General features: G+C 35.7%; 1 protein-coding gene across 5 annotated transcripts in view; it reads right to left on the bottom strand.

Moving 5' to 3' along the window:
* Positions 1-15,303, bottom strand: part of LOC139988417 (uncharacterized) — a 288,130-nt gene that overhangs the window by 140,059 nt on the left and 132,768 nt on the right. For all 5 annotated transcript variants that reach the window (XR_011800107.1, XM_072005836.1, XM_072005835.1 and 2 more), the window contains exon 2: positions 10,388-10,611. Coding sequence is in view for 4 of the 5 variants with exons in the window: in XM_072005836.1 (XP_071861937.1) it covers positions 10,388-10,611 (224 nt within the window). In the remaining variant the exon portion in view is untranslated. The remainder of the gene's footprint in view (positions 1-10,387; positions 10,612-15,303) is intronic.

Raw genomic sequence — 15,303 nt, 5'->3', positions numbered from 1 at the left:
TCTGCTTCCAATTTTTCTATTGTTTCCACTTTGTTTACTGGCAGACGTTAAGAAGAACTTGATATAAGCGTTACATCGTATAGAGGCTTTAAAAAGATTTCGTGCTAAGTAACCTAATACTAAAAAGTTGAAAATAATTTGTGTTAATACCTAAGAAAGTTGTTATTAAGAAGTTTCTTAAGCAATTTCCGATAATGCTCCCTCCTCCCTTCCCAACCCCCCCTTGTGGAACTTTGCGACTCAGCCTCCCGGCGAGAAAGTAAAAATCAACTTTAATTATTCTCCCCCTTTTACTATCCGAATTTGATGCGATTATCGCATATTTAATACGACGTGATTAACTTTAGACGAAAATGAGAAAATGATGCAGCTCGGCTTTATGTGGCTATTAATTTGCTATCCTTTAATAATCTATGCGTATACCTTTATGGTTTAATAACATTTCAATTTTAATCTTTCTTTATGAAAATGAATAAAAGCGGTGGTTATAGTTCCGCGTTTCCTTTAATATCCATTAATTATTTCGCTATTAATACGAGTATGTAATGCCATGCTTGCCTTAAGAACAACACATTGCCAGCAGCCTTAGGGTATAGCAGGACCTGCAGAAAAAACGAGAACGTACACGTGCGTTGTTTTAACGCAGATAGTAGTCTGTAACAAGGCCGACAGTTGGTGCGACTTTAAATAATAAAACAACAGCAGAAATCGAAGTGAAATTAGCTGTTGGTATAGTTTCAAAATGCATGTAATACGCTAACTACTGGCATACAGTTAGAATTCACCTTACTATCGCAATTATTGTAATTATTATTAAGCTTTGGATACAATATTAAGCTTGAATACAATACAATGTATATTTTGTATTCCTCGTAATGGATATGTTAGTTGAAAAAACTGCGTATTCCTTAAAGAATAGCTGTTTATTCAAGGAAAACCACTTGTTTGATCCTATCTCCGTGAATAAAGTATCAAGTTTTCCCTCTGATGTATTCAATCGAACGCCTTTTTATTCGTAACACATTCCGCTAATGCTTAAATAAAACATTTTCATACTTGTTCCATACGATGCTACCGTACGAATGTTATTAGAATAAGTTACGAGTTTCTTCTCCGATATATTTCTATGATTTGTTTAACTTTTATATTTATAGAAGTATACACATCGAAATTTAATCATCATTTAATGATAACCTAATTTATACGATTAGTCGATAAAATAGCTCGATATAAACCGATCGATAATATGTATATCGATAATACTAAAATATCTAGTTGCTGTACCGACAGTTAATGTCATTGTATTTAATGTTTTATTTACTCGGCGAAAAGGGTATTTCATAAAGCGCATGTAATTTAATTCCAAGCAAATAATATGATATGCCTCAGTGATCATTAATAGTCGATATATATAGTGTAGACTCTACACAACTCTACTTAAAATTCAAATAACAAAACCTACTACGAACAATACGTTGCGTAATTTTCATGTGTTTTCCTCTTTATAAATTTAAACGTTTGATACGAACAGAATTTTATTTTTTATGTAGCTTAGTGCCCTGCAGGAAGTAACCGTTGGAAGTGGAAATTCCCAGTCGCGTTTGTAATTTCCGAGAATGGATAATTGATCTTCAACGTGAAAAGCAAACGATTAAACGACTGATCCAAGCGTTAAAGATTTGAAAAGTAACGAAGAAGATTCAATAACCAGATAATGGGAAAAGCAGTGAATCGTTGCTTGCAAAGTAAGGAATACGTTTCGTAAATATGATTTTTACGTACTTGTACGTGTTTTTAGATACTATATTAAATGACGATCGATATTAATCGCGCATTATTTTCTATTCTTCTTGCGAATCAGATTATCGAGCGTATAAATAGCTTTACCATTTTCGAAAGGAATAACCTGAAATTCATAGCAACCGCAGGAACCATAACTTCATATTAAGATACTATAGGGTTCAGTGAACAATTAAAAATAGATGCTGCGAATAAAACAAGAAAATCGATCGAATTTGAATTATTCGTGCTATCGTGGTCTTCCCTTCTAGCGTAATAAATTTCATCGTATTGCCATGCTAAATTATAAAGTTTGTGACAAAAACAAATATCCTTCTGAACTCTAAGTACAAATGGCTTACGAAGGATTCGATGAATTAATTTCATAATTCTGACTAATGGTTCAATCTCGTACCTACACGATGCTTGATTTATTGACAGCGTCCGGATCGTTAAAACGACAAGACTGACGGATACTCTTGGAAAATACAATATGTAATCTCGTGAAAAGTCGCAAAGCCACCGACGAAGTCTTGTCATATATGAATAGAAGCGGAATGAAAAAGAAACCCTCAAAGACTCCTTTTGTCCGACCGAATGAGAAACGAAACCGATAACGTAAAGTTTCTTTCAACATAATTCCGACGTAACTCGTAACGTAGAATATGAGACAGAAATAGAAATGAAAAGCTAACTTCATTTACTTTCTTCTTGAAACTTCCATCGCTTTGTGCGGCAGAAGAAAATTAATGTTTGGGTCGAAACGTTAATCTTCATTCCATTTATATACATATTTTTCGACTTCGTAGCTTTCAAGACAATGATCGTGATAATTCACAAACATAATCGATACTAACGATGTTTATCGGTGAAGTTCTACAAACGCAACAGCCTACACTTTCGAGTTTCATTATTTACATATACGAATATCTCTATAATTAATTATATATACATATATATACGCACTGCAAAAGTGTCAGAACGTAAAATGATTCATTCGTGCGTTGAAAGAACATCGCAAGAAGAATTACAAGGGATTTCAAGCTAAGAAACGAGAAAAATAATATTTTTACCATAATTATATTTATCGTGATTTAAAATAATTCTTTTGTAAACTTGAAAATAAATTAATTAATCTATGTACACATATATACAGTATATAGAGAATTTTAGATCTATGTAAATAGAATCTTGTCACAAATGTACTCGTATAGAACTTCCAACAAGATTCCAACGTCTGTAATACTGAAAGCTTTACGGTTGTCGCGAAGGGGGCAAGAATTCAACGACCAGATTCCTTCGTGATATAGGAATTTATGATAACGATATGTAAATCCGATATCACGATAAATTCGAAAATATAACTAGCAGAAATGTAGCAGACTCGCGTCGTTCGTGTTGATAAGATCGCCTAGCGAATGCAACTGAATATTCGTCGTGGTACGATCTCGGTAAGAAACGAGATCGCTTGTGCTTCATTAAAATGCACGGAGATTTAAGCAGAGGTCATATGTGGCGCAATAATGGTCCACGGATCATTATTTCGAGAGTATGTACACGTGTGCTGGACACGCGTATATATAGTTAATTGCAAGAAGATGAACTCTAAAGGCACACCGAATAGGCGTGTCTACTATAATTTGAAGGAAACTTGTTGATTCATCTTTGAGAGTAATAATGATCAAGTACTTGTATGGACTTGTACGGATTTAGCAGTTCACTTACCGATAGATTTATATTATCAACGGCCTTCAAGAAATTTTCGTGCTTGTGGAACTATCTTTCTTCCCATTTCTGGGCAGGAAGAAATACATTTTTCATAATCCTCGCAGTATATAAATACGATACAAAATTATTCAGACAAGATCACGCGCAAATGAAATTTAACGGCTGCAATCTTACAGTGATAAACTACATGTGGATATAAATATCTTTCGTATGGTAATGTAAAATATGTAAGTTATAGTAATAAAAATGTATGATATCGCGTAAAAGGAGGGGCGACGGTTCGAAAAGAGGGGCGAAAGAAAGACTTTCCTTTTTTAGTCATAACATTTGTTTCTTTTCAACAAATACGTCATTTAGCTTGATGTTTCTTCGTATCTCTAACATCAATAGCCTAACTTCCGGGTCTAATATTAGGTGAGTCACGTTATACGTATAGAGGGTGTTTCTAGTAATTGGGACAGGCTACAACTCTGTTCCAAGTTAGAGAAAAATTATAGAAGAGAAGATTTGCATTATTTAACAGGCTCTATCATATTACCGTATTAGTTTTTTTGAAGATGCAACAGTCCATTTGCAAAGTGCGATTGCACTCCTTTTTTAAATTGAACTTTATAATTTTTCATAAACCAGTCTCGATGTATTTCTCACATACTTTTTATTAGTCATTCAGGTAATGAGTTTTTTAAATGTCACCGTATATTTTGTATAACATTAGTCTATCCAGTTGGATATTCTCTACAAAAAAGTATTAACCTTATGCTTATGTTGGAAAGTCAATGTAGCAGATATTTTAACTTTAATTTGGCAAATTTAACGTACGAAAAACAAAGACAACGTGAACATAAAAATACCACTTCGCGTGTTGGCTCCTCCTTTAAACATTAAATTTGACAAATTAAAGTTACGATATCCGCCAAACTAATAAAGTATTAAAAAGTCAAAATGTACTCCTCCGTCCAGGTTCCCCAAATCCAATAAATTTCAGGCCAAATATTTTTTGACAAATGTCGACAGATTATGAATCATATCAAGTGATAATTTTCACTGAGTCACTCTGTATATTCTAGATATCCTACTTGATATTTACAGGAACATCTATTTATGAAATTGGAAAGGCCTTGAGGTAATTTTCCTTAAACAACAGCAATCGAAAGGCAATGGATGTCGCGAGATCCTGCGAACCGAATCGACGGTCGCACGCATATTTTTCCACCAGGAACCCCGTAGGTAACAAGAATACGGCCATTACGCAAGCTCTGTCGTCATGGTGACAGCCAGGATATTACCGCGCGTGAAACGTCTCTATGATGTCCCATTGTGCTGTCCAAATAGCTGCTAAATCCGGTCGTCTCCGCGGCGACAGCTCGCGTCTCTTTTCGCAAGCGGATTTCGTTCGCGCTCAGCGTTACAACGCAAAAGACACGTGCAACGCGAGAATATTTTGTCTCGCGACGTGCTTTGTGCCTTCTGTCTAATCGTGTTCCCCCTTTTTTTTTTTTTCGTAATCTTGAGCGTTGAATGGTATTCTCAACGTAACAGTCGCCACGATTTTTCCAGACAAGAAATATTTGGACAAAAATTAGTCGACGCTTATCCTTGTTTGGCAATAAATTGTGAAATTTATGAAAATAGCTATAAAAGATCTTATTCGATAAGAAATCATGGTTACCGTTACTTTTTCGAACGACGTCGTACGATTGTTATTTGTCGAAACCTAAGAGTTGAGACGATATCGTAAACAGTCGCTTTTCCTCGATAGCTTGTTGGAAAAGTTAACCGAAGTGTAATAAAATTCTCCATTAACACGTACAATTTTAGAAAACTGTGAGTAAAGGTAGAGTTTAACAAAAGAGTCTGTATCCAGATATTAAAACGCTTTGTTAACCGTACTGGTGAAACCTTAAAAATCTGCAACAAAATTTTCTGGGTAAATACAAATGCCATACAAGGTACGATCGAATACAATGTACAAGTAGACATGAGGTGATTCCTTACGAAAAAAAATAAGGCGAAATTATAGAATAACATTTTTTCATACGACGCTTCTATTTCGAGAAAATCGAGTTTGACAATTTATCAGTTATACTTGAACCTGGTCAATCCCGGACTGGGCAAGGATAAATAACTGACAGGACGTTGTTCTACGCGTGAAAATAAATCGAAAGTGAAGAATAAAATTTTATCGGAAGACACTCTGTTTTTGAGAAAAATAAATTTTTAAATCTATGATACGCGCGTATATAGGCCAATTCTTAACTAAACACGTCCAGGCTCTATTTTCATGAAAATGGAGCCTCAGACGGAGATCATACTCGACATCTTTCCTGCTGCTTTCCTCCTGTTGATTGTTTGCTCGTATCCAGTTGATAATTAGCCACGATCAGGTATGCTTGAGAAACTTCAAACACAATTGTCTCGAAAGCGAAGCATCGCATAATAAACTTTTATTTTATATTCTCTTCTTACATATTCATAAGGAACCATAATCGCTCGTACATGTATGGTGTAGATGTATACGTTATATATAGGCTGCATCCTGTATGCATATTTATTTACAGCCTATACTTGTCTCGTTTTTTGAAACGATTATCGTTTCCGTGATTCTGTCGATTGTAATACGATTTTCGTGCTATTTATAAATAAAGAGACATTTCAATGGAATAGAAATAATCATACGGTCCAGTTTTCGACGTTTATCGTGTCCCTGCTATCTATGAAAGATGGAACACACGAAAAGTCGATATGTCGTGGCTTGAACATCGCGCAGGCGTTCTTAAGAGAAACATCCCTTCGTATTTTTGTCCCGATTTTGGTCGATAATTCATCGTGGAATTCTGTCGCAAGTGTCCCGTGTCGGAAAAGGATTTGTCCGGATGCTTGCGATCGATCTGTATGACGAAGAGTAAAGTGATTCTTTTATTTAATTGAGCACATCGATGTTCTTTATTCTCGTGTGTAAGATAAATGGGATAAATAACATATGTTTCATGGATGATTCTAAGACTTCTTTTATTTAATGATTAACGAATAATTCGAGAATAATTTTTGAAAATTATCTTCATATCGTGATTCTTAGATTTGGTAACATTTTCGTAATCAATTATAGTACAAGTAGAATGGTTAAACAGTAAGATAATTATAGTATTACTTTAAGAATAATAAGTTACATAGTTGTCGTTTAATTAGTAAAAAGATATTACGAATGGTGGTAAAAGTAATGCGAGTATAAACTTTCGGAATATTTATGTACATGGAATAATATTTTCGCTTGATTATATGTATAAAATAGAATGACAAAGTTTGTCTGAGAAACCCTGGGGACATTCTGTGTATTCTTATCAAAGTATATATTCAACGTGTATTTTGATTTTATCGAATTTACAAATTCCATTATATTTAAAAAAAGATGAAAAGATAGAAATAAAAAAATGCGAAAGTGTACGGGATTTTTAAATACAATTACTTATGATATTAGGAAGTTTATAACTATTTAACTGAATATTTTGTCAGATTTAATATTTTGATTCGAATACAAAGAAACACATTATAAAATGGTACGATACAATTAAACTAAAAAAGTAAATAATATGAAATTACAGATGAATTGTGAAAGAATTCGAAGATTCGTGCACAGTTCGGAATATTTGATTCAAACGGAAAACTCTCCGACAATCGATCGCCTCATGAAAGAATAATTCCCCCATGTATTAAACCCACTGTCAGCCACAGGGGAAATTTCAGGACAATTTGAGGTAGTTCACCGTAGGGCTGGGAAATATTGAGGGGATAAGTGAAGATTTGAATAATGAGTATCATAAACAAATGTTGCTAAGAGATCTCGTGTATTTCATACTTTAATTAACCGGAGGCTTATCGAGTCAATTTATTTATTTCAAACGGTATCATCGGTCCATTACGATCGTTTACAATGAGAAAAAATAATCCGATGTTTTGAAAAGAATTTGTTTAGATTCCAGTTCCTGACAAAATAGGCAGAGAAAAAGACTAAGACAATTAACCATTTCAAGATTTTATGAAGTTTCGGAGATTCCAGTTTCACGAATCTAAGTCTAAGGACTAAATTTCTAAGTCTAAGGACTAAATTTCTAAGTCTAAGTTCCAAATGTTTTCGAAAACGAGGTTCATCTTTTTCGGAATTAGCCTATGTCGTGCTAAACATGAGCGAACGTTCGAATATTCTTCGGTGATACTGCACATTGGGTATAAACGAGCACCGATCCAAATTCCATCGCATACTGCGAATCACCGGAGGTTCCTGGCCTCCTTTCGAAATAAAAGCGCGCCACGAAGATCCAATTGGCCACATTATCTCGGTAACTCGTTCTCATTTACGCGCCACATTTCGGGCGTTTTCCAGCGAAATCCTCTCGCGAGTCGCGGTCTCGATTCAATCGCCGAGAGAGACGAGTGGTGCACGAGAAATTAAGGCGAAAAACGCGGTAAGTTTACGGTGGACAAAGACCGACGCGTTAAGCAAATAGAAGCCAAAGATAGTAATATATAGTACGCCTAACGGGATACTAAGTAGATCATAAAAAAGATTAAAGTTAATCTGCCATTACGCAAAATTGTGTTGCTCTCTGGGTTCTCCCCCGTTTCGTTATTATACGCGTTTCTATGCATACTTTTCATGTACGTACGTAAGTACATGCACTATACCGTTCAAATGTTTGGAGTTACCATCTTATGATCGTCGAGAGCTTCCTTATCAGCTGTTAATTGAAACCAATTTTCTTTTTTTCCGTGTATTATTAGTTGGTATTGAAAGGAATTATTGTTAGAATTTAGATATAAAAATAGCATGATTATTATTACTGATTATTTGGTATATAATGTATATATCGCATCGTTAATCGCAATTTCATGTTCAATAGGAAAATATGCACGAGAAACAAATAAACGTAGGACACAAAACCTACTATTAAATATTTGGGTCGATCCAAAGGTACAACTAAAACAATTCTCAACATTACAGTTTTTAATCCACAGGAAATTGCGATATCGCGTGACCAACTCACAAAATGTCCTCCTTTGCGAGAGTTCAAACCCACGACAGAGAGAGAGAAAGAGAAAAAAAAAAGAAAAAGAAAACAATGCTCACGGTTGTTGCGCTCATTTCTCATTTACCCGACGGAGCTTCTATTTTTCAAGCCGAAACTCATTATCGCCTTTCTCCGCTTGTATTTCACGCCACGTTTGATAAAACCATCAGATTGAAACAATAATGCATTTCTTGGGAAACTGAACACGATTCCGGGACGATTCATCGAGAACTGATTGCGCTAAGAACCGTGAAACAAACTCCCCTGGAAAGTGATTTTTAACCTGAAAAGAATCTACACCTTCGGTTAGGTTAAATATCTGATCGTGTTCTCGCCGCTCCATCTCTTTTCAGCTCCCATTAGTTCGGAAAGCTTTTGCAAATATGACCATACAGATAGCTAAGAGACCTATATTGCTTTGTGAAATAACAGGGATATCTAGTATTTCTGAAATATCGAGGATAACCGAGGTAGCTCAAATACATAGCTATATCACTTGACATTTAGGTTACCTGAAATTCCTAAAATATTTAGAACGCATGTAACATTTAAGACATTAGCGGTGGTTAGAATATCTAGGGCACTTGATTTACATCAATTCCCAAAATCGATTCGAAGAACGACAACACCGACAAATCTGTAAAAAGCGTTGTACGATTGTTCGTCGAATCACGAACCCCGGCGTTATCCACGAATAATATCAAATCAAATTGCCTGTCGATCAAGAAAGGAAAATGCCGAACAAAGGAACAAGCAAACGAAGCATACTTTCCTTCCATCAAGGGACGAATCTTGATTAATGGTGTAAGTTTCCAGCGTCTCTACGGCTTAGGCCATGCTCGGAATTTATAATGGAATGGGAGTATATTAAAATAGCCCTCACATCTGAAACTTGGTCCCTACCGGTAGGATGCCATTATCCCTGACGGTAATCATGGAAAAATAACGTCGTTCCTTACTGCAATTACCGCTTTATCTTTTGATCGATGAAGGCAATTATGCTTGGAAACGTTAATCGGGGACAAAAAGTCACGTTTCATCCTCTAACTTCGCATTAGTCATTATTAGCGGCGACCATCGTACACTGATTAGAGGAAGTGCTATTTACGTGAATGAACCTTTTCATCGTTGGTTGCCAAGTCGGAAGTAATTGCTAGAAAGACGCGCGTGAACGTCTCCTTTTGTTTTCTTCGTTTCGAATTCATTAACCTTCTGAATAATATTTCCCAATGAAGCATACTATATTATTAATTTAGAGATAAAACTTAACTCGGGTAGAATTAGCAAAATAATTCAGTTGCTACATTTTCTTCTTTTATCAATTCGAATTGCGTGTCAAATTTCAGAAAACAGCACCATCGATCTTTTTCTTCGTAACCTTCGCTTCTTCCATCTTTTCTCGTACGTACGACGATTGCAATAAATTCGATGATCGCGGTCGTTCATCAACCTGAATCTAACTCTTTCGAATCCAACTACTGCTTCTGCTGCTAAAATAGTTTACTACAGTTATTTACGAATTCGTACTTGTGGACGAGTATTTCCTAAACTCGTCCTCAATTATTATCCATTCCCCTGGAAAGCACAGACATTTCACAGGAAACGAACAACAAACAATAACTATTCGGCTGTACGCCCGAAAACTGTTTCCTGCGGATGCAAATTCACGACTAAGCGTCGATATTACATACATCCAGCTTTGGCATACCAATTTGGATGCAGATCGGAATTACGTTTCGCCACGACGGATCGACTATGAAGTCCGAGTAACCAGTAGCTCATAGAATACCGCTTTGAAATGGAACGCTGGGACTTACCTTGTAACTGCTGACCGCATGTGCACCATCGTAGATGTAGAGGTGATCGTTGCAGTCCAATTTCAGTAGGTCGAAGCGTAGCATGAACCGCTGAAGGATACTATGCGTTTGGAAGGTGATGGTACAGTCCAGATCCTTCTCGATCTTCGACATCAGGACAGCCCCGTCTATTTTTCTGTAGAGATCTCGCATATAATTCTTCTTGCACACGTCGCTTATTTGATCTGAAAGAAGAAAATGATTGTAAAATGAAATAACCGACGGATTAAAACGAGATTGATAATTGTACAGAAGATTTCCTTTTTTTTTTTTTTTTTTAGTTTCTTTCTATTCAGACGCACCGTTGGTTTTATTAAGCGAGATCTTAACTTTGAGAAAAATGGCAGGCTTAATAAAAAATTAACTGCCTGGCATATGTAAAAGAGATATTTAAAAAAAAAAAGAGAGAGAGAGAAAGAAAGAGAAGCGCAAGTGAAACAGGAAGGAAGGTTCGTCACACGAATCGTTGACCTATGGTAACTAATATTGTACCAGGCAGACATTAAAATCAATGTTAAAATTCAATCTTAATTTTAACCCTCTATAATGCCGTGTAATTTTGAAGTGACATACCGATATCGACATCCTCTCAATTTAATTTCGTTTTTAAGTAAATTTGTACTCCACTGTGTCAAGGTTAATAACCGTTTCCTGCATAATAAGATTTTTGATAATTGTAAATTTTCACAAGATTACTTATTTAAATTACAGTCTTCCTAATTGTTCAAGCAGCCATCGTGGGGATTTTAGCCGGTAAAAATTCGGCGCCACCCTGCGTCTTTCCCCAGAGGACGCGGGTAACTATGAAGATTTCCCCACGAAAAAAAAAAAAAAAGAAAAGAAAGGAAGTCTCCTTAATCGTTACATTGCATCATATACTACAAATAAATAATTAAATATACGTAATATTCCATAACTATATTGATATGTCGCTTGGTATTATTTCACACTCAATTGGACTCAATTTTATACTCTGCATCGAACAGAATGAAAATTCTTTCGGATTATATCAAACCTTCGAAGCATATTGCGAATTTAAAGCATAGTGCAAAGAAACGTAATGTGCATGCGCGAATAAATTTTTTCATTATATGTAAACGAGTTGCATCCAGAGAATTAGCTGGAATATTTCACTCGTCCCTTAAAACTTTTCCAGGGAACAGATTATAGTTAAAATCGACTGTAAAAGTTTTTGCCGTTTCGTTGCTCGTAAACGGGTTGCATCGATAAGAAACGATTTTATCGACTTTTAAATCCACTCAAGTGCACCAGACATCGGGGCCTGATGTCTGTCCTGGCTGTTGGCAAGCTAGGTCGAATTATCCAATCGATTGACGACCGATTGATTCGCGCATCGCTAGGATAATAGCTCGAATTCGATTTCGATGCATCTGCGATTAACTACGGTCTACCGGATTCGATGCGATAAAACGTACAGAAGGAAAAGAGAAGAATTTCTAACAGTGCTTACGTGCATGAACATTATATGATGTCGAGAAGTATGTAGAAAAAAGTAGTACAACGAGTATCGGGTCAAGTGGCTTAACGTGTTGTACCAGTCGACAAACGAGGACGATATCCAAAATCGATTTCAGTCTTGTCGAATTATGGTACTAAGTAGCGCTATTTTAACAAATAGGTACGTACGACTGTTACTTTTTTTTATTTGATTTTTTTATTTCAAGATGATTTTTCGAGGGTTGAAAGTTGTCTGCCCGTACTTAAATGATAAATTCTTGAGGAATTAGTATTCTCTTCGTTTGTATTGTGAAATTATTGATATTAGCTTCAGTCTGAATGTATCGTGAGATAGGAACTTGCTCTGTGTAAATTGAAAATTTGTTATTACCATTACGATGGCTTTTAAAATATATCTATTTTAATGTGCACGTTCTTTAAATGATTCAATCACCTATGTTGACATTTGATACTTAAGAATCGTAAAAGCATTCTGAACAATTTATCAATTAACGAATTGAGATATAAATTCTAAAAGATTAGATAAGGAGACTGTAATAATAATTGTTGTGCAGCGATCATGCAAGCATTGCAAAATTCAGTACAAAACTAAAAGAAAAATAAATAATTGTAGAAAAGACTTGAACCATAAATAGAATAACTATTGAAGTAGTTTCCCAATGATTCAATTTCTACAGTTTATTGAAACAACCGATACTTTTATATAACTACGCTTGTTCTGGATTCATTTAAAAGGCTGGTTTCCATTACTGTCTATACATACATATAAAAAATATACATATGTATAAAAGAAAGTCTCATAGTATGTGGAGTAAATTTGGCATATTCTTTAACATTCTAGAGAAAATAATGCGAAGTTGCCCACTTCTCGAACACCCACAAACTCAATCACCCACTTGCTACCTTCTTTTAACTTAAGAAATTTTTTGCCTGGCAGTTCAATAATTTTTAACAATTTTAACGGGGAACAGGCGAAGAATCAATTTCTTCTCGCGACGGTGTGAACGTTCCCTGGGTGGTTTTCAAATTTATTGTTGAAATATTAATTAAAAGAGAGAAAAAAAATTCGAGCAGCGCTCGGCACGCGCAACTATTTCCAATAAATCCAAAACACAAGATTAAGCTACAAAACGAAGTTACACACCGTACAAAGCAACTTAAATTCCTTCTGCTTCGAAACTATTTCCAATTCCTACCCGCCCACAACCATTCACCTTAAGTTCCAACACTCGGAAGAATCTTCCTCAGCCTATCGTGCCATTTTCCACCCCAACTTCGTTACAGCCAGATCCAACTTACGGAACAAATGAATCGTAACGCGCACAGGGGAGCGAATTAATTCGCGAATTCGATAAAACTCGCTCGCGCGGCAATTTCACGGCTGAAAGTCGGTGTCGCAGAGCGTTCGTTTCGGCTGGACGGGCGTAAAAATAAGAAAAAAGAAAGAAGAATGGCGACCAGCGTTGGGCGTTGGGGATGGGCCGCGAAGAAACTCGATTGAAAAGTTTTCGCTCGTGTCGCTCGGGGCTATCGGGGCCAAAGGCGCGAGATAGTTTTCCGCATGGCGTGGTTGCAGCTGCGAGCTTGTGCTCGAATGTGGGCCGAGAACATTCTCGGGGGAACTCCGTGCAAGATTGGCGATAAAAGGGTGCGTCGCTCCGCTCAAGAAGGAAACGAGCCTGACTTCTGCTGCAGATCGTTGGATTTCGCGACAATTTCAAAGGTTTCGCAAATGAGATGAATCGAGGAAGAACGGTGGAATTAGAGCAACAGATGGTTAACCGTCTCCACGCGATTATTCGCAATGGGACGCTTCGTTTTGCGACGAGATCGATCCGAATTCGCGAATGCGAATATTCGCGAGAGAGATCGAGAGGAAAAATATACGACGCGCGCCAATAATCGTGATATCAATATCCATTGCAGAATATGTTAGAGCAAAATACTTTACAAAGGATTTTACAAAACCAACACGTCACGTATTCGTATAGCAGCTTAGTTCTTCGGAGCTAATAAGATATGTTTAAAATTACGTTGCTTCTTTCTCTTGCTAAACGAATGTAAAAATGTTATTACGTGGCAAAATATTTCAATAATGAGTCTGTATACTACACGTGACATTAAATGTTATATATTGATATTTTTGCATTTTTAACTTGTTTATGCGGGAGGAAATCGAACTGCGTGAATTGTTCGAAAGTCTGACAATGTTTTTTTTAATTATGTTTACCTGTAACACTTTTACGACATGCTTGGAGAAACATGCGTTAGGCGATGAAAGGTGGGCAAATTTATTACTCGCTTTTATTCGAAGATAGCGCAAATATATCTTTCGTTAATTATTTAATGAATGTAAAAGGACAAACGTGTCTCTAAATCTGCGTTGTCCGAACCAGTTATGCAAATAGTTGTTCATATTGTGCAAACATCTTTACGCAATTCCTTGACGTCGATATTCCCAATACCTTGATAACCTCCGATATAAATAAATCTGTCGCTTTTCAGAAAATATCGATTTTATGGCGATTCTAACACCCGTTCATTCGACTTTACTTCTGCCATGAATGCAATCGTATGAGAAAATGCTTCTTATTATTCATTCGTGTTACACGGTTTATCCATTCCTAGAATGCAACTCTACATCTTATTTATATTTTAAGCAAGCTTAGCACGATTCGACATACCAGAGAGCGTTTAATTGATTATTCTCTGTTCTGAAATGATTATAATATGTCCTAGTATTTATTATTCGTTGATTCACAACGATGACGAATTAAAAATTAACTATATTACATCATAACGATATTAGACTTTGTTAACGATGCATACGATACATACGAGTAGATCGCTAATTTTAGAATTCAATCGCGCTATATTTTCAATTATATCGTGTTAGGAAACATTCACGAAAACGAAACATCGGAAAATTATTTCTTAATATTTGCTATAAAATACACATTCAAAATTTGCTAGATAAAAATCAATATTTCCTAAATAAAACGAGGTATCGGAAAATTGCTTGCTGGAATTTAATAGTTAAGGAAGGTATATTGGAAAATTGTTTGTCGTAATTTGTGTAGTTACGAAGGCTATACTCTTTCTGATAAATTGAATATTTTTGGTACAGTTAGATATTTTATAAACCACAATTTTAACTCCATTACACAACAATATGGCATTATAATAATTTTGAAATAATCTTAACAAACCAATTCGTTTTACAGTTTCTTCGCATTATACGTAGGTAGATTGTCTTTGGTCCAATAAGTTCGAGCGAAAAAGTAGAACATTTGATAAGTAAAAACGTTAATTATCAATCATTACGTGAGAATATATCATTAATTATACATTATATAACGCTTCATATACAAATTAAATATATCTCGTTCAAAAATATC

The sequence above is a fragment of the Bombus fervidus genome, chromosome 6 (assembly GCF_041682495.2).
Source record: "Bombus fervidus isolate BK054 chromosome 6, iyBomFerv1, whole genome shotgun sequence".
Taxonomy (NCBI): Eukaryota; Metazoa; Arthropoda; class Insecta; order Hymenoptera; family Apidae; genus Bombus; species Bombus fervidus.
The sequence above is the reverse complement of the archived record's forward strand: the minus strand, read 5'-3'. Positions and strand labels throughout refer to the sequence as shown.